This window comes from Blennius ocellaris (genome assembly GCF_963422515.1).
Source record: "Blennius ocellaris genome assembly, chromosome: 6".
Lineage (NCBI taxonomy): Eukaryota > Metazoa > Chordata > Actinopteri > Blenniiformes > Blenniidae > Blennius > Blennius ocellaris.
This window is the reverse complement of record NC_137655.1, coordinates 7,075,436-7,094,957: the sequence shown is the minus strand read 5'-3', so window position 1 is coordinate 7,094,957 and position 19,522 is coordinate 7,075,436. Positions and strand designations below refer to the sequence as shown.

The 19,522-nt window shown below is 42.3% G+C and overlaps 1 protein-coding gene across 13 annotated transcripts in view; it reads right to left on the bottom strand.

Moving 5' to 3' along the window:
- Window positions 1–19,522, bottom strand: part of obsl1b (obscurin like cytoskeletal adaptor 1b) — a 40,374-nt gene that overhangs the window by 8,827 nt on the left and 12,025 nt on the right. For 5 of the 13 annotated variants that reach the window (XM_080498445.1, XM_080498453.1, XM_080498451.1 and 2 more), the window contains 22 exons: window positions 16,905–19,139; window positions 16,170–16,445; window positions 15,315–15,569; window positions 14,415–14,693; window positions 13,954–14,229; window positions 13,448–13,723; window positions 12,321–12,596; window positions 11,606–11,881; window positions 11,235–11,507; window positions 10,217–10,492; window positions 9,849–10,124; window positions 7,779–8,054; window positions 7,420–7,695; window positions 7,064–7,333; window positions 6,675–6,941; window positions 6,324–6,593; window positions 5,096–5,362; window positions 3,857–4,123; window positions 3,207–3,319; window positions 2,642–2,795; window positions 1,747–1,908; window positions 1,152–1,256 (listed from right to left, as the gene is read on the bottom strand). In XM_080498445.1, the coding sequence (XP_080354571.1) occupies window positions 1,152–1,256; window positions 1,747–1,908; window positions 2,642–2,795; window positions 3,207–3,319; window positions 3,857–4,123; window positions 5,096–5,362; window positions 6,324–6,593; window positions 6,675–6,941; window positions 7,064–7,333; window positions 7,420–7,695; window positions 7,779–8,054; window positions 9,849–10,124; window positions 10,217–10,492; window positions 11,235–11,507; window positions 11,606–11,881; window positions 12,321–12,596; window positions 13,448–13,723; window positions 13,954–14,229; window positions 14,415–14,693; window positions 15,315–15,569; window positions 16,170–16,445; window positions 16,905–19,139 (7,401 nt within the window). The remainder of the gene's footprint in view (window positions 1–1,151; window positions 1,257–1,746; window positions 1,909–2,641; window positions 2,796–3,206; window positions 3,320–3,856; window positions 4,124–5,095; window positions 5,363–6,323; window positions 6,594–6,674; window positions 6,942–7,063; window positions 7,334–7,419; window positions 7,696–7,778; window positions 8,055–9,848; window positions 10,125–10,216; window positions 10,493–11,234; window positions 11,508–11,605; window positions 11,882–12,320; window positions 12,597–13,447; window positions 13,724–13,953; window positions 14,230–14,414; window positions 14,694–15,314; window positions 15,570–16,169; window positions 16,446–16,904; window positions 19,140–19,522) is intronic. The other 8 variants (XM_080498447.1, XM_080498448.1, XM_080498449.1 and 5 more) reach the window with 6 other exon arrangements.

Sequence of the window (19,522 nt, the reverse complement as noted above, 5' to 3'; positions counted from 1 at the left end):
TTCACAATGACTCCTGGCAGTTACACCAAAGTGTTGAAACATACAATCATACAAAATGTTGTGCTGAGATTGAGTAAAAATATGTTTTAATTCCCCACCGAAATTGGACAGTTTATGAAAAAGTTTGTCTAAAATCTGATTGAATTAGCTGTTATATTGCATTATTCAGCTGAGAACATGCAGCCTTCATGTAAATGACATCAAATGCAAGAAAATACTCTTGTATTCATTCTGTGCAAAGTGCAATTTTAGTTAACAGCCTCTTGGAAAACAATGAAAAAAGCTGACTTTCTCACGAATTTACAAAACTCCCCTCGGATGCCTCAGACAGGACGTGGAGAGTGGACGTGTCCAGGCAAAGAACGACGTTTGGTTCACCCTGTGTTCGGGGAATATTTTGCATTCATAGAATACATGCACAAGAGCAGGGGTCAACCATCTGGCCCACCACAGGGGCCGATCCGGCCCCAGAGGATGACCTACATCAGTGTGAAATTTAGAACAAAACCGTAAACGTACTCAATAAAAGACCTGATTTTGGGAGATAATTGAGAGGTGATTACACTGTTTTAGTGGGGCATCAAACTGTAACATTAGCATTTACTGTATAGCCGTAGAATTAATATGTGAGAAAAAGTAATATAGCCGACAGCTGCAGAATTTGTGTGTTTTGAGAAGCAGCGTGAAATTAAATCAATCTAATCCAAAGAGGAAAATAAGTTGTGACTGCATAAATGTTGTAATTACAGTGAGTAATGTAAGTAGTAAAGTGGAACTTTGTGAAAATGTTTTGACTCAGTCTGTGTAAACAAGGTGAACTGCCGTAAATAATTCTTCGGCACATGCTCAAGTAGGTGGACTAGAAAAACAATGTTTTCCCAAATACCATGTAAACGAACATCATTTTCAACAGGTTGCCCTGCAAATGCACACGTTTTCTGAAACGAAAATGCAAAAACGATGCATTTTTCACTTGAATCATTGTCTTGTAAACAGGGTATCGCTCAGTCAAGATGGCACTGAGCTGCATGAGACAATTAAACTAAATGTCTTGCATGTTAATTGTCCAGCTCGTCATGAGAATAACATGCAACCAGGATCCAGATCGGTGCGGTGGATCTTCAGTCCATGACGTTTCATCAGCTTGTTACCTTCCACTTCCAGGGAGGCCACAGACTCAATGTGTCGGGCAACGAACTTGATCACCCCGGAGTCTTCTGCTCGCACGTTGCACATGAGAAGAAAGTGTTTGGTTCCTGAAGAAAACAAAATGAGGAAGTAAAAAAAATAAAGAAAGCAGTTTTAAACAGACTACATTATAATATGCTATGCAATCGCAAATTCGGAAAGCCTTGAGATGCTGTATTAAAAGTTAATAAATGCAAAATACAGTAATTTTCAACTATCAGTAACCTGTATTCTACTCAACTCAATTTAATATCTAGAGCACTTTAAAGTTAGTAAAAAGTGACTCTGTAAGAAGAATTTCAAGGTCCTGGAGACACCGAGACCTGAACTCAAGAGAAAGTCTTTGGAGGGATGTGAAACTTTAAAGTCTGGAGGAGATCTGTATGGAGGAATGGGCCTAAAGCGACGCCAGAGTGTGTGCAAACCTGGCCAGGAAATATAGGAAACATCTGAGCTGCGTTTTAATGTTGGTTTCTGGGTTAGATGTCTTGAATCGAACCTCATATCAAATGATGTTTCTGATGCACGTTAAAGCCAAACGACGAGCGTTGAGCTGACCTTCCTGTCGGATCTTGACGGTGCTGGTGGGCTGTATTCGCTCCCCGTTCTTGTACCATTCTCCCGACACGTCCTCCACAGAGATCTCACACACAAACACAGCGTTCTGATCCTCCTGGATGTCCATGTCCTCCAGGCCCTGAAGGATCAGCAGCTCACGCTCTGCGAGCATAAACAACATGACATATTCGTCTTTGATTGAAACTAAAAGCACTAAAAATACTATATGAATCATACAAGTTGTAACTTGACCTTTGTACTGTAATTGTTTCTAAATGTCCGGTAGGTGGCAGTGTTGTGCTGTATTTGTATAGTGCAAAGCTCAATAGTTATGAAGTTTGACAGAAACACCATTTTCAACGGTTTCCAGCATTTATACCAACAAAAATTACCATTTCAGAGAATTAAAATGTAGTTGACAGTTAAGCTAATACAGTTTTCTAAAGTAAACATACTACAAGCATGCAACATTAACCCATGTTTTGATTTTGAAATCTGATGGTGGATATGGACTCCACATGTCCATATTCTATTCTTTGGTAGTTTCATACTTGAGAGTCACTTTAATAGCAATCCAAATTAGTCGTCTGTCCATGTACTCGCCATTTAATGTTCAGTGCATCTCTGTACACTAATGCTGCACACCTCCGATTGTTGTCACAAGATAAATACTGTGGTGTGAGGAGTAATTTAACAACCTCTCAGTGCCTCTTTTCACTGACTTGCAGGCTTGTAACTTTCATGCGAGTTGCACTGAGAACCAGCCATGGTGAAAGAGGTTTGACACTTGCAGCCAGAGGCAGTTTTTTTTTCTCCTTTTACCCATCATCACCTCGCTGCACCGACACTCAGAGGTTCATGTCATCCACTCAAAGACCCGAGAGAGCGGACATACCGTAGACCTCCACTGCGGAGGATGTGGCGATGTCTCCGGCATCGCAGGTGTACACGCCGGAATCGCTGACATGGCATTTCATGACCTGAAGGAACCGTTTCCTCCCCATCGCATAAATGCGCATATCCTTCCCTGGTTTCACCTCAACCCCATTCTGAAAAAACAAAAACAAAAAAAACAAGCAGAAAAACACGGTCACAATCAAGTCATTTCAGCAGAAATGTCTTCGTTTCACATTTTGGTATGACGAACAGACAAATCTGAGAATCTGCTGATGTGTTGCACTCATACCCTTTGAGCATATGGGTCTGATGTTCAGGTACAAGGCCTTAAAAAAACACTAAAATGGTTAACTTACTGGTATCGTCAGTATGTATGGGAGTCTTTAATGTTTTTTGACAAAGGTGCATCGTCATTTAACTTTTTGAAAATGCTCCATCCACCCCTGGACTAGATCCTGGACAGGCTATGCTCACAAGCTTATTGAAATTTCTGTACCTCCAGGAACTTTGTGTGTGAAAGAAAGTTGATGATAAAAAAACAAAATGAGTAACTCGGTACTGGCCTTCATCCACTTCACATCAACGTTCTGTCTGGACAGCTCACACTCCAGAGAGATCGCCGCTCCTTCGGGGAATTTGCGGTCCTCCAACTTTCTGAAAACTGTCACCGGAGGCTCTGGTATAGAAACAAAACCAAACCCATTCAGTGTGACAGCGCCAGCCATGTTAGAAATTCTCCAAATTCATGGCAGCTCAGAATCAAAGTAACCTATATGGGCTAAATCATCGTGATGACATTTTTATCCGTTTGTCATCCGTAGCATTTCATCCCCAGCTCAGGGGGATGATGCGTACTGAGTGACTGGGCATGGAGTGGATTATTTTACAGCATGAGGTTAAACTGGCACCTGACAGAAAAGATTGAGCAGAGCTACTGCTTTTCATTGGGTCGTGCTCGGCTATTTTGTGTTTGCAACCCGATCCCAGATGAAAGGCAACGGTAGCAGAGCCGCCGCTCCTTTCTATTATCATGCCTTCGCTGGTTGGCGTTGGGCCAGCTGCGGCCGGACCGCTCGAGCTTCTGGTATAAGACTGCGACAAAATTTGGGGATTTTCGTTTTGTCTTTGGGTCACTTTCGCAACATGCACAGAAAAATGTGCAGAAGCTGAGCCCGGGTAAGACTTTCCTCAACCTTTCACCTGCATTACCTACCCTTCACCACAAGCCTGGCAGAGGTCTTCTGATTCTCTACGCAGAACACAAAGGTGCCGGTGTCTTCCACCGACAGGTTGTAGATGGTGAGGCTGTGGACGGATCCCTTGGCGCTCATTCGGAAGTGGTTGGTGGGTTTAAGTTGGATTCCGTTTCTGGTCCAGGTCCCGGGGACGTTGGGATGCGAGAGCTCCACCTCGAAGGAGGCCGTTTCCCTCTCCGTTGTCTTGACGTCGCTCAGCCCCCTCTTGATGGCGATTTTTCGCGCTGTGGGAGGTGGGGGTGGGGGCAACAGGGCAGGAAAATACACAGCTGAAAGACTGGACCAGCATTTTCATTCCAGCTTAACACTGAGCAGACGCGGTGTCCTTTTTCTGTTACCGAATAGTCCTGGAGCCCGGTCCGCACACAGCACTTAAACAATACACACTGGCAGACGGTCACAAGCTGATATGAGTACCGGGCTTTACACAAAAGCCGGCTCTGAAACTGCCAACATTTTTCACTTATTCTAACACAGACAAGCATTCCCTGTGGAAAAAAAAAAAGGGGGTGTTTATTTTGGAGACCCGATGACAACAACCTTAGTTTTGAAGGCCAGGGTGTAAATTTAGATGCAATGAGAGGAGATCCAAATTCATAGGAGGTGCCAACAGCAGCCTGAAGCCCTGACTTTCCCCTTTCCACCCCACACAGTGTTGAAAGAACAGCCTTTAATTCACCCGCCCGCCCGTGGATCACAGGACTAAGAAACACAAGAAGCATGCGCAAAGAAAAACAAGCGTAAGTACGTCTTAATCACTACAAGCTGCCACTTTTATAGTGTGTCAAGATTACGGCGTGGGGGACAAATGTAGATGGTGGTTTTTGTTGGAAAAATTACTTTGTTTCATAAAAACCTCTGAAGATGTAGCCATATTTACCTCTGTTGACAGCCCCCACATACACCCACCCACCCAATGTGATATGGGGTGGAGGGGATTATTGATTGCGTGTCAATACAGAAACCTCCGCCTGCAAAGTCAACTTGGGCCATACAGATATCACCTGTCGGTTGCCGTCATGTTCCAGTGCGAGTGCCCCTCTGGTCCCCAGTCACTCAAATTACTCTTACTCAGTTAATTGAGCTTTTGCCTTCACAAGTAAGCGGGGACGGGGGGCGTGCGCAGGAGGCGACGTCGCCGGCAACGGCGGTAAACAAACAACAACAGGGCATAGTGAGAACACGTGCGCACTCACGCTCCACCGTAAGCTGGGCCTGCGTGCGGTCGTGGAGGGTCTCGCAGCTGTAGGTGCCCCGGTCGGACATGGCCAGCTTGTGGACGGTGAGGCTGTGCTTTCGGCCCCAGTGGCTCACAGTGTACTTGGCGCCAGGGTGGATCAGCACTCCCTGTCTCATCCACTGCAGCTCCTCTGATTCCAGGCTCACCTCCACCTCCAGAGTGGCCTCGCTGTACTCTTCAGCTACAACCGGTGTCATTTTCTTGGTGAACAGCACCTGTTGCTCTTAAAATAAATGGGGGAAAATTACAAAATATGTCATGCCACTTATTTAAAAACGTTTTTTTTTTTTATTATTATTATTATTAAGCTCAGTGTGGCATTTGCTGGGAAGACTGGGTGGGATGCACCCCCCTCCGCCTGGTCATCCCCACTTGTGTTGAAGTATTTTTATTGTGAAAGGGACTATCACTTCATAAACCTTAGGTACAGTACAAACTTTAAACCATTGTTTGATTCACAGCAAGTTATACTTATCGGATTCACTATATTCAAACTCTGGTCTTGCATTGTTACTTTGAAATATACTAAATATACTAATATACTAATTCTTGATCACATGTGAAGTTTTTGACTTTGTCAAAAGCATCCCACTTTGTGCTTTTAGCAGCAATTTGATTATATGGAAGTGTTGCGTCTCCTACAGAGCATGGAAACTTTGCACAATTTCCATATATTCATCACAAATTCAACTTTCTCTTTCCTAAAGGTCAACTTATCAAAGCTAAAGTTTATAACAAGAAGTAAAAAAAGTGTAGAATATGAGGCAGTTAAACTGCAGAGGCCAGAGGGAACGTCTACTGAAGTTCTGGCAGAGTCAACAAGCAAAAATCTGGGAGGACCGTCGGCCCCGATGCCAAAACCTGAGCCACATGTCTCTGTCAGTAATCAGAGGAATCCTAAAGGGAGAACCTGCTAACTGCTAACCGTCAAAGACGCCTGCTCAACACTGCGCTCTGGAAAGGCCCATCGTCTCCTCGTATGTGCATACTGTATGTGGTATTAATATACACTGGCATATAAACGCTCTTAACATTCGCATTATTGCTGAAAATAATTCATTTGTATGGCGAGATACAAGGTTGCCAAACTGAAAATGGCCGCTAAATACTAGCTTCCTGTGACTCATCCACATATGTTTGTGTAGTTAAGGTGTTAATGGAAGGGGGAAAAAAAAAAAACTCACCTTGAACCTGGAGTTCTGCCTCTGATACCAACCCTTCTGCATCAGCTGTCACCCTGCCGCTATCTGAAACCATGCAGTTGTTGATGCAGAGCATGTGGCAGAGTCCGTTGCTGGAAATGACAGCGCGCTCATTCAGAGCAACTTGCTTGTCATTTAAGCGCCACACCAACTTGGTGTCCGCCGGGGAAACCACGCACTTAAATACCGCGTCCTCCCCCTCGCAGACGGTGATATTTCGGAGCTCGGCGACAAACTCGACGACGCGAGGAGCTGAAACACAGTCAGTCCGAATCTGTCAGCTTTCATCGGTCGAGTCATTCCGATCCATCTGAGATTGAAAACTTGACTTACTTTCCACTGTGACAGTAGCGGAGGTCCTGTCATCTGTTGATTCGCATGAATATTCTCCACTGTCTTGGTCCACGAGCTGGTGGATTGTGAAGCTTCGCTCTCGGCCTTGCGCCCGTATTGTGTGCCGACGGCTTGGCGAGATCTCTTGGCCACCTTTCAGCCACTGGACATCACCTTTGGGCTTATTGACCTCGCAGAGCAACGTGAGGCTGCTGCCTTTTACAGATGCAACGCTCTCCAACTGACGGATAAATTTCACCTTCATCTCTGATGATTACACAACGGAGAAATACAACTTCAGAGGCATTCGTTTAGCAGCAGTTAGGATCTAATAAAAGCAAAATGGGTGTAGAGGTGACATTTTTTAATAAGCAGAGCCACAATCTTACCTTTGACTAACAGACTGAAACTCATTTTGTCTGTGCTTGCATCACACACATATTCTCCAGAATCTGACAGCTGCAGGGGATTAATGGTGAGCTTGTGGGTATTACCCTCACTGGAGATGTGAATGTTGTCCGCGTTCAATAGTTGACCATCCTTCAGCCACCGAACATTAGCTCTTTCACGGCTCAGGACGGCACACAGTGTGACGCTCTCGTATTCACACGCAGAGACATTATTACTCTCCGTGTTGTTCAGAAATGTGGCTGGCGGCTCTGAGGAGAATGACATTCACCAAAAAAACGGACCGTCACATACGTGTATAAGAACAGAAAGTATTTCCAGACGGTGTCAACTTTACCTTGAACCTCGACGATGGTTATCAGTTGGTCGTCGATGGCATCACACACGTATTTTCCAGAGTCCGAGGGACGCAATCCAGAGAGAACAAGCTTTCTTACAACGTCACAGCTGTCAATCTGCAAGCGCGTGTCTGGTTTCAGGATCTCTCCATTCCGTAGCCACTGAACAGTGGCATTCGGCCGAGACACTTCGCACTCCAGAATAAGGTCGTCTCCTGCTACCAGCATATGATGCTCCGGGTTGCCGGAGTTCCCGATGATCTGCACAGGTGGCTCTAGAGATACAACACACAGAGCCACTCAAATTTTCTTTTATTCGTCATCTTTAAAATTAAATATTCATTAGTCACAGGACTACCTTTTACAGTGATATAGAAGACCATTTTATCATCCACTGCATCGCAGGTGTACTCCCCCGAATCTTCCAGCCCAGCGTTTAGGACGACCAAGGAATGGAAAACACCTTGCTCCTCGCAACAGTATCGCGCTGTGTCGTCTATAGGCCGATTATCTTTGTACCAGCTGACTGAGGCATTGACTCTGGAGAGTTCACAGACTAGAATTATATCGTCCGAAACCGAGAACTGCTTTTCAGTCTTTGCATCTGTTTTTCCAAGAATTTTAACAGGCAACTCTAAAAAAACAGAAACAAGTAGAGAAGAAGAGGGATTCCAGTGAAACATGGTTAGTCTTTTGCTCCATTATAACTGAAATCGAATAGCAGAGTAAATCAAAAATAACTTTGCATGCAAAGCCACAGACTCTGAAAAACCCCATACTGTAATATTGAAAATTTAATTTTAAAAGATTAATTTTTGCTTTTTGATCACTTTTAATTAATTTGTTTCCAATGAGAACACTGTCAATTATTGGCCAAGACTCAAACAGATATGATTGTATTTTACTGGAATTTCTTGGTTTATTAATGTGAGGTGTCGAAGTAGGTCAAATAACAGCACATAGATATATTCAACCACGGTGGCAATCTACTCTATAAGGTTCACTAAATGTGAGAAAATTTGTGTCTAGCTCAATCATTTTCATGTAAAACGTTGCCATATTAAGGATTTTCCATTTGCAAGATAAAATGTGACAATTATTCCCTTCCGAGGCAAAAAAAAAATCTTCTGATTTGAGTTCCAGCACAGAGATATCAAGGTGAACTTCTGCAACCACTGGCAAGCACATATCTCCACCATCTGCAACGGAACTCTGTCCTCTAAGATGATTTACAGTGTTTGTTCCCACAGAGCGGCGTTTATCAGAAACGACCTCCAGAGACTGGGAGTGGAGAGGATGAAGTGACCTGCCAGAAGCTTTGACCTCACACCCATTAAACACTTGCAGGATCAGCATGGGGGTGCAGAGTGACCACCACAACCACATTGGCTGACTTGCAACTAATGCAAGTTGAAGAATTAGATTCTATCACACAGCAGCGTGCAAGCAAGCTGGCGTCCACCATAAGGAGGAGGCTTTTGTGGCTGCAAATGGCCATTTCCAACACTACTGAAGTTCCACATTGTGAAATGATCAAATTGCCAAAATACCTTATTTTCTTTAGATTTCGGTCATTGAATCCACACCAAAAAATATTCAACTGGGTTTTTCAAGTGTGTAGCTCAAACAGTCAGCTCTGTTTCTTATCCACGTTCCTTCACATGTGGCATTTTAAAGGAAACGGATCAAGCTTTCCAGTAGTATTAATAGTAGTAGTAAGATTTGCTGATAAGAAATGGCATTCTATTATCAAGGCAAAAGTAAATCAATCCACAACATTCCAATAATCATGGTCTGATTTCAAAATGTAATTGAAATGTTAAAACTTTAGTTGTCTGTAAATAACACAGATGGTAACTGATGTAAGTCAAATCAGCCTTGAAGAAATGAAAGTTTTGTTGAAAGAACATCCACACAACACAACACAACACAACACAACACAACACAACACAACACAACACAACACACACACACACACACACACACACACACACACACACACACACACACACACACACACACACACACACACACACACACACACACACACACACATTATATTTGTTATATGTGTTATATTTATGGCATAAAATATGCCAACATTAGTTTTCAAAATATTAGGGGCGTAAACTCAGACCTCATAGAGCTTAAACTATCCCCCCAGGACTCATGTCCATTGTGCTCCGTCTCAAGCAAAGCCGAACGTTTTGGTTAACTGCGAGACCCTAATGTTTGGAAATCAGTAATGGGTGTTGGGTAGCTTAAGATGTCTCCGTCATTACACTCAACACTAATGTCTGATGGTGAATCATTTCAGTTTGACCCTACGAGATTTTTTTCCTGCTGTTTTGTTTTGAGTGGAGACCCATATCACACTTTAAACCACCAGTGTTGTTGTTTGTCCGTAATATGTTGAAAAGCCGCCTACCTTGTACTTTCACAGTGAAGTCCATTACGTCATCCTTTGCATCACAGACATATTGGCCAGCATCATCTTCTGTCAGGCAGTGAATGGTTAACTGACGCATGACACCATCCTCAAGGATCGTGACATTACTGGAGTCTTCCACCTCTTCCCCGTTCTTCTTCCAGGTGACTTCGGCATTTGATCTTGAAACCTCACAGTCTAGGACCAGAGTCTCTCCGGCCATTTTCTCTACTCGGCTTGCTGTCTTCCGCGGACGTACGAAGCGAACAGGAGGCTCTATAATTCAAGATGATTAGCGTATGAGAAAAGAAACTGATATATTAGTACTTCAAGTGGAGCTACTTTTTCGTATAGATTGGCATCATTACCTGCTATGTTTACAAAGAACGTCACCGAGTCATCTGCTGTGTCACATACATATTCGGCTGAGTCTTTGACGGTAGTTTGTGGAATAATAAGTCTTCTGTAGACACCATCCACCTCTAGAATAAGGTTGTCATTCTCCTCCACCTCGAGTCCGTCTCGATACCAGCGCACTACTGCATTGGGCCGCGAGATCTCGCAGCTCAGTACCATCCTCTCAGAGGTCTGCTGGCACAGTTCCATTTGGGACTGACTCGGAGATACAATTTGTACTGGAGGCTCTGGAAATGGACATTATGATCAGGCTCACATATTGCTCAATGGTCAGTGATAAATAAAACAAGTCATATAGGTGAGAGAAACACGGGCCCCATGGAATTTTCAACTAAAAATATCACTTACACTCAATGCCTACAACATTCTGTAAACCTGCTAGTTGATCAAAAACAATACATTTAGGGAGACATGAAAGAAATTTGACTAACTGAGCTTTAGATTTGGGGAAGAGACAAGATGATTTTTGTTCCAAAAAAGGCTCTTCTTGAAAAATCTATATGCACAACAATCCCTGGAAGTGACAGATTTGTCCTATAAAGAGAGTTTGGCCATTTACGGGGAGTGGCAAAAAGAATGGACCATGGAGCAAGTGGTTCAAGCTATTTTAGTTTACCTAATGGTGTAAATGGCAAATTCCATATCTCTATCCACAGAAACACTGTGTTTCAAAGGTATCTCACACTGCTTTATGATAAAGTAACAAAGAGCACCATCAAACCTATAACCCATCACCCACCACCTTTCCAAAGCTGGAACAGTTTGTGACCGTGGCTGGCAGCTCAGTGAAGATAAGAATGTACCTGCATCTGCATTTAATCTGAAGACGTTACTCACATGGAAAAGTGAGTCACTCACTTGTCTTTGAAGATACACTGGTCAGGCTCAAATAACACTTAGTGCTATGCCACCCCCCCCCTTTTATTAATCATTCGGTTTTTTTCTGAATGCATGCCATTTTCCCTTTACCTGTAATACTGAGGTGAAAAAATATTGAGTCATCGGCCGTGTCACAGACATATTCTCCAGAATCTTCCACTCTGCTGCTGATAATCTTAAGCCTTCTGTAAGGCCCTTCTATCTTGAGCTTGATGTTTTCACTCTCTTGGAGCTTTTGGCCATCTTTGTACCAGCTGACCACCCCATTGGGACGAGACAGCTCACAGCTCAGAATGATTTCCTCAGGGACGTGACGGTCAAGGTGGACGTCCTCCTTTGGATAGATAATCATCACAGGGGGTTCTTTGAGGGAAGAACATCATATTATCAAACAATCTGAACATTTGAGAGAAAATGACTCTTGAAGTGAACATTTATGTTGAAGGAAGACGATTTGTTACCTCGTATGTTAACCTTGAACATTAAAATGTTGTCTCCAGCACGACACGTGTACGTGCCCGTGTCAGATAGCTGGGATGAACGAATGGTCAAAGTTCTTTTGGTGCCCTCGGCTTGCATTGACACATTACTGCTTGAATGCATTTCGGCACCGTCCTTGTACCACTGGACAAGCCCGTCGGCTCTCGATACGTCGCATGACAGAATGAGCTGGTCTTGCTCCACAACACCCTGGTAAAGGTCCTTCTCTGGGACATCGGCGAATGTTACCGGCGGAGCTGCAGAGAATGGCACAGTGAAGAAGTAAGTAGTCGCCTGAAAGTTGATCTCGAATTTCTGCACATGCATCAGCTGTAAGGTCAGGTTTTCACAGCCTATTCATGCTGAATTCAAGCCTTGCTAACTATGTAGTTCCCCACAGAATCAGGCCATTTTTTTTTTTTTTTTTTTTGAAAGCAAGGTCAAAATGTTATTTGGAGCGGTGCATATGAACGGTGCAACGACCACAGCTGTGAATAAACAAACGTTGGCTCATCAAAATACATGCTTTTCTGAAATGATTTAATGCATGTATATAAAAAGCAAGAGAATGTTTGATGAATTAAGAGTCAGTTATGATGAACATGATGATGATCTAGTTTTGCCTTGTGGAATATTAGACGTCATGAAGGTGAAAACATCTCGCCGAAAACAAGAAACAAAAGCTGAGCATATCACCTTTCACCTCCACACAGAAATCCTTGAAATCTGAATCATCATCATCATCAGTTTTATAATTGTACAACCCAGAGCATGACGATGTGGCCGACTTCTGGACCATAGTCCTCTTATTGCTCTCTGAATCGATGTTTATTCTCGATTCTGGCAGGAGTTTTACTCCATCCTCATACCCGCTGGTCTGGCTTCTTGGAGGTGAGACCTCACTCTGCTCACTCTGCAGTTTGACTGGGTTGCCTGCTTCAACAGACTTGCTCCTCTCAACCTCTGGAACAGCTGACAATCAAACCCATGCTATAGGAATTTCAATTCAATGAACATAAACCAGATAGTAATCAGATATTCTGTGGTATTCTGTATTTTGGAAGACTACTACCATTGGGAAAGGGATGTCAGAATGGATAGATGGCTCCAGATTGAACATTGTTTGGTAAGATATGTTTGTCTATACAGGCCCACAGAGAAACCACCAAGGCATTCTATCACTTTACATGCAGTATACAACACTAACATGACACACCAGCTACGTTTTGGATTATCTCATGTTGAGAAATGTGACTTTTTAGCCAATATACACTCAATTGCAATCATTAGCTTGTTACAAACTTTCTTTGTTTTGTGTTTTTGCACTAGACATGCTAACGCTGAAAATGGGATTAGTCCATCCATTCATCTTAAATACCACTTTATCCAAATAAGATCTTATATATAAACCAAAGTTGTAGGGTTGAAAAAAACTACTGTAGTGCTGCAGAAATTGTTATGTATTAGAAACTAATTGCTATCAGTTACAAGCTTCAATTACATATTTGGTAATCTGATAAGTAAATGTAACTGTTGTTTGGCTATCAAAAGAAATCAATCACATGTTAAACTGACATTTAAGACATTTAGTCATTATTAACTAAATTTCATAAGAGTTTCCATAGCATTACCTTATTTATTTATCTTAAGCTTTTAAAAAAAAAACTAAATACATCCCTGTAAATCGTCGGAAAACCAAAAAAAGCAGATAAATGAGCATTAGTGCAAAGTATCTCAGAATGATTTCAACTCTGAGTTGATTGAGTAGCTGAGCATTAATTCAAAATTAGTAGTTCTAACAAAGCTCAAAATACTTAGATCACCTGCAACATCCACCTTGAATTCTATGTGGTCATCTGTAGCCTCGCAGATGTACATGCCCGAGTGTCTGACATCCACAGATTGATTAACCAGCCCTCTCAGATTTTCTGCTCTTTGGATTTCATATTCACTCTTTGGAAGCAGCTGTTCTCCATCTTTTTGCCAATACACTTGGGCAGCTGGCTCTGAGGCTTCACACTGCTGCTTAATTGGGCTGCCTGCTTCAACGTATTTGTTTCTCGCAACCTCTGGAAGAGCTGCAAACCTCACGGGAGTCGCTGCGGGTATTATAAGATTTGCAGAGCACTGTTGGTAAGCTGATAAAACATCATGGGAGGAGTAGTCTTGTGCACATTTGGTTTGGTTATTTAGTGGTGCTGTTAAAAGTAGCTATGTGTTTTAATCGTGAATACAACATAACATACATTTATGACAAATAAGGGTAATGTTAAAATGCTTGAGTGACACCTAGAAGCTAATGAAGTGAAAACAAATGCAAGAAAATCACCTTCAATATCCACATGGAATGTCACAACATCATCATCGAGTTTACAGTTGTAATGGCCAGAGTCAGAGACCTTAGCCGAATGGATCATTAATTTTCTGAAGGTGCCATCTCGCTTCATATCAAGGCCTGTTTTGCAAAAGAGTTCCACCTCATCTTTAGACCAGGAGACCTGTGCAAGAGGGTCTGACACCTCACACTGGAGGGTAATTGGACAACCAACTGAAATCATCCTGTACTTTTCTGATTGTGGGATTGGCATGATCTGTGGCGATCGGCCTAAGAGAGAGGGATGACATGGGTTTGGGATAAGAATTCACTGATAGTGGCCAATACACGCTCTGCAGCCAGTCGTTCCATTTTCTGAAGACAAAGCAGACAACACATGTACCATTCGCACCACAAAACAAGACGGATACGGGATGATGTGCCACACGAAGACAGCAAGAAAAGAAAAGAATCACCTTGTACGTCCACGTTAAAGGTGACGGTGTCATCTGGTGTTGAACATTCATAGGTACCAGCATGCATGCTTTCAGCTGAAGGGATGAGGAGTGTTCTCGTCAGACCATCTGACTGTAACTTGGCATTGTTTTGTGGCAGGAGTTGCAGCCCGTCCTTATACCAGTCAACACGAGCGGAGGGGTCATGAGAAAGCTGGCAGTTGAGGAAAATGGGAGTGCCTTCTTGGACGGATTTGATCTTGTCACTCTGTTCGAGCTCTGAGAACTTTGTGGGTAGCGCTACAGGTTTCAGATATTGCAAAGAAGAGTGTCTTAGTAAACATCAGAACCTTGTCAATACTCGGCTCAGAATTTGAAATGGTCTCAAATTCAACCAAAAACATCAGACAACAAAAATTCCTTCAGAATCAAGAACATTTGACAAAAACGACACGACATCACAAACACCAAACTCAACCAAGACAGTTAGTAGAACTTCAAGAGCAGCCATGAAAAGTACAACAAAAATTATGTGAAGGTACATCGAAAAAGAAGATAATTACCAATTTTTGGTTAAGATGCAGGAGGTGTGCTTCATTAGTGTCATTAATGAGGCTAGATAAACACATGAAGCAAAGGCTTTCTCAACATACTGGATATGATTAACAGAGGTCACATAATCTATTGTATTATTTGAGCTTGGTTAAAGAGTTATGAAAATGGGCGATATGATAAAGAGCGTTTGTCTTAGCGTGACATGCTATAAAATGTTAACATTATGTTCAGTATTAGCTTCTATCAGAAATATATTTGAGAAGCAGTGGGTTTTTTGGGGGGCGCAGGGGGATGAGGGGTGACGGGGAATTAGACTTGCTATTAGTTGCAAGACAGAGAAAGTGCTGCACAGTCTTTCAGCATCACCTTTCACTTCCACAGCGAACTGGATGTCATCATCCTTTGACTCGCAGTGATACACGCCAGCGTGAGCCTGCTCGGCTGAGGGCACAACTAGACTCCTCACATTCCCCTCTGACTGGAAGTCTATTTCGCTCTCAGGGAGGAATTTTGTTCCATCCTTGTCCCAATTGACTGGTCCTGTGGAGTCTGACTGCTCAGATTGGAGAGCAATTGGAGAGTCCGCAATGACCGTCATTTTCTGGTCAGGCTGAGATACAGCTGAAAATGTCAGAGTTGGAGATACAAGTTTGAGCATCAAACTGTTCAGTAACACAGGTGCTGTAATCAAAAAAATGAAGCAAAGCACAAAGCTATAGCTTTCACGTGCAGCCACTGAAATTATAGCAATATAGCATTTGAATCAGTATTTGGTGTAGTAATATTAGTCGAATTTGAATATCTAATAATGGTATAATGCAGTTTTAACTGGTGATGTCACCTATACAAAATTCAATTTAGGTCCAAGTTCACTTGCTTGATTAATTTGAGTCACATTTCCTATAGAAAAGCTTCATGTTGCTCACTAAACTGGGACAATATTAACAAGTGGTAATTAGTAGATTTTGACTAATGTTTACTTGCTTTGCTGTATTTGTTGATATTGTCAGGTATTTTAGGATTCCATGAGCAATTTTATCCATACTTTACAAAAGTGAATGCTACTGTCTAAATAGTTCTTCAAATAAATTAATTTTATTTACCATATTAAAGTTGATTTTGCAAAGAACTCACATTCAAGATCAGAGCAAGCACATTTAGATGCATCAAACAATGGCAAAAAACAAATAAATTCTCTGAAGAAATGAAAACGTTTGTCACCTTTAACATCCACATGGAACTGCACTGCATCATCTGTTGTCTTGCAGTAGTAAGTCCCTGCATGAGACAGCACCACTGACTGGAAAGTCAGTGCTCTTATGGAACCTTCTGCCAGCATGTCTTGCCCGTCTGCTTCATGTAGTTTTATGCCATCCTTGTACCAAGCAACGTCAGCTTTTGGATCTGATATCTCACATTGCAGCACTATGGGTTCACCAACTCCGACAGACTTGTTCCTCTCTGCCTCACAAAGTGTTGTGATTGTCACAGGTGGAGCTGGGGAGGTTTGAGGTAACATCGGGAGAAAATTGCATCACTATGACTGACTGCAACACAAATGATGCTTTAAAAATTACACAAAAAGCAAAGTTCTCATTTCAAGATTAGTCATGCCGGTATAGTGTCAGAGTTAAAATAGGTAATTGTAAAAATCTTCTCCTCAATTATTAGTAATCTACTGAGGTATACATGGTTAGACCAGAGAAAACTATGCATTCAAGTTAGGATTCAAAGCTACTGGATTAACTTTTTTTTTTCTCTATTTATAATATTCCTCCCAGACCACCCACACTTAAACGTTTTACATCAGTTTTTAGTATATACAAAATCAAGTAAGTAAATGTAGAAATTGTCAAAATGTCAAGGATTGCAAAACACAATCTCTTCATTTTACACAATGTTAACATTGTGCCCGTCCATTTCTTTTTGTTTGATAATGCTAACCATTTAAATCACCTTCAACAGCCACCTTATTTGCAGTGACACTGTCTCTCCAATGACTGTCACATATCCGTGATAGATAGATTTCTTCTGATTGGACAGTAGGTGCTTCCTTCAAATAGAAAGGATCTGCAAAACAGGTAAAAGATCCTTTTCCGGAGATACATGTACTGTCTACTTGCTCCTCGGTGGTCTCCGTGGTGTGACAACACACTGCTTTCAATGCTGCTTCTTCACTTGACCAATGCAACACCTCCGAATGGTTCAATATTTTTGGTCCAGTTTGATGCAGGTCATCCAACCTAGTAAATGCAGACTGCTGCAAGTCGTAAAGCTCTGTCTGGGAAGTTTCTACTTCTTTGTTGAGTGTTTCAAAGGATTCTGCTTCTGGGAAGACAGTGAGCTTCTCTGACATGACCGTTTTCTGTAGGGGGCTTTTTAACTCCTCTGATTGGTCAGTTGTCATCCTGAAAGACCTATAGGACCCCATGGAGTACACACTGTCAGTTTGTAAACACTCTTGATGCTCCTCTGAATGGCCAGCAGTCATCTCTATGGAACAACTTGGCCCTGTAGATTGGACAACAGCAGTCTGTTGGGTTTTAATAGTCTCCTTCGGTGGGTAGCAGTCCATGGCAGCAGTTTGTAAGGCCTTAAAATGTTCTTCTGATTGCACAACATTAGCCTCTGCGGCATTAAAAGGCTCCTCTGATTGGGCAGTAGTGGAGTGTGAGGACTTACACGTTTCCTCTGTACAGGCAGCAGCAGTTTGCAGTGACTCAAAGGGCTCCTCTGATTGGACCATAGCAGTCTGTGAGGATAATAAAGACCCATCTGATTGGAAATCTGCGGGCTGTAAGGTTTTGAAAGATTCGTCCAACTGTATAGTAGGAGTTTGCAATGACTTAAAATGTTCCTCTGATTTCAGAATGGCAGACTCTAAGGTGTTAACAGTTTTCATTGACTGTACAGTAAGCATTTCTGAAGATTTAACACAGTCTCCACTTTGTATGGTAGACTTTTCTAAGCGTTTGGAAGAATCTTCTGATTGGACAATAGTCGTAAGTGAAGATTTGAAATGTTCCTCTAATGGAATGGTAGTAGTTTGGAAGTTCTTCATAGGTTCTTCTGATTGGACATCACCTTTATGAAGTGATATAAGGGGTTCTTCTGAATGGACAAGACTTATTGGGAGAGAATTAAAGGGTTCTTCTGATTGAACAAGAGCTGGTTTGGGGGATATGAAAGGCTCTTCTGACTGGAAAGTAGCAGTTTGGAGGGATTTAAAGGGATGCTTTGATTGAATAATAGCAGGTTGGATGGATTTAAAATGCTCTTCTGATTGGACAGTAGCAGTTTGGATGGATTTTAAAGGTTCCTCTGCTTTTGAATGTGCAATTTGGGAAGATTTACAGCGCTTATCTGATTGGGGCATAGCAGTGTGGGATGGTTCAAAAGGTTCCTCTGATTGGACAGTGGTTTGGCCAGATTGAAAAGGTTGCTTTGAGTGAACAGTGAAAGTCTGGATAGATTTAATGGCCCCTTCAGATTCCACATTTGCAGCATATAAGGAATCAAGGGGATCTTCTACCTGAGGAGCTACAATTCTTAAGGAGTTATTCAACATATCTGATTTGGCTGTAGATATCCAGAAGATGTTAGTATCGTGCTCTGACATGGTGGCTGAAGCTCGCAGGGAGTTAGCTAGCTCTGACTCGACAGCCGGCATCTTCAAGGCACTACATAGCTCCTCTGATTCAACAATGAGAGGCGGGTGTTCTGGGTCTCCTGATACAACATTTGCAGTTTGCATAAAGTCACATGACTCATCTGCCTGGACAGCTGTCTGCACAGAATTTTGAAGTTCTTCAGTTGGAGCTTCTGCATGCTGTATATAATGATTGATTTCCTCACCTTGCAGTTCTGTGGGCTTAGTGTCATGGTGTGTGTCAGATTGTGTAGTCGTTGACTTTACAGATTTACAGTACATTGGTGATTGGGCGCTTATGATTTGTTGATTATCCGGGAAATCCTGTGTCCAATTAGATGTTGTACAATCAGTCATATATTCATATGTTGACTGAAAGTTTGGCATATGCATGGAATGGTCTTCAAAAGTCTGACTATCTCCTCCTTGGCCACTGAGGAGACCAGAATTGACTTCTGTGGATGGCTGGACAACTTCAACAGGATAAGCCTCTTCAGTTGACTTGTTCTTCTCTTGGTCAGAAGAGAGCCTTGGCGATGCAGCTATAAGCATTGTGATGTACACAGAGAAAGGTTTTCAGTGGTTGATGGTCTCAATACTTCTTCTCATAACAGAATTTGACATCATTGTGGGTTAGGATGGAGTTATGGGAAAATCCATTGCAAAGACAAAGAAGAAGGTCGACCAGGTTTGGTCTGAAAGTGAGCTCCAATGTATGTCCCTTCAGCTGACTCCTAACATTGTCATACCATAAATTGTTACATTGCATCTAGCACCTGAATCACCTAAACTTGCTTTAATTTTCTCTTCTTTGATAAGAGGTCGTTGTCATTGCAACGGGGAGAGGTTCAGGGCAGCAATGTGAATGAGAGGATCTGGTGACGAATAAGATTTAAGATGGACTTAAAAGAGTTATAAGTTGCTT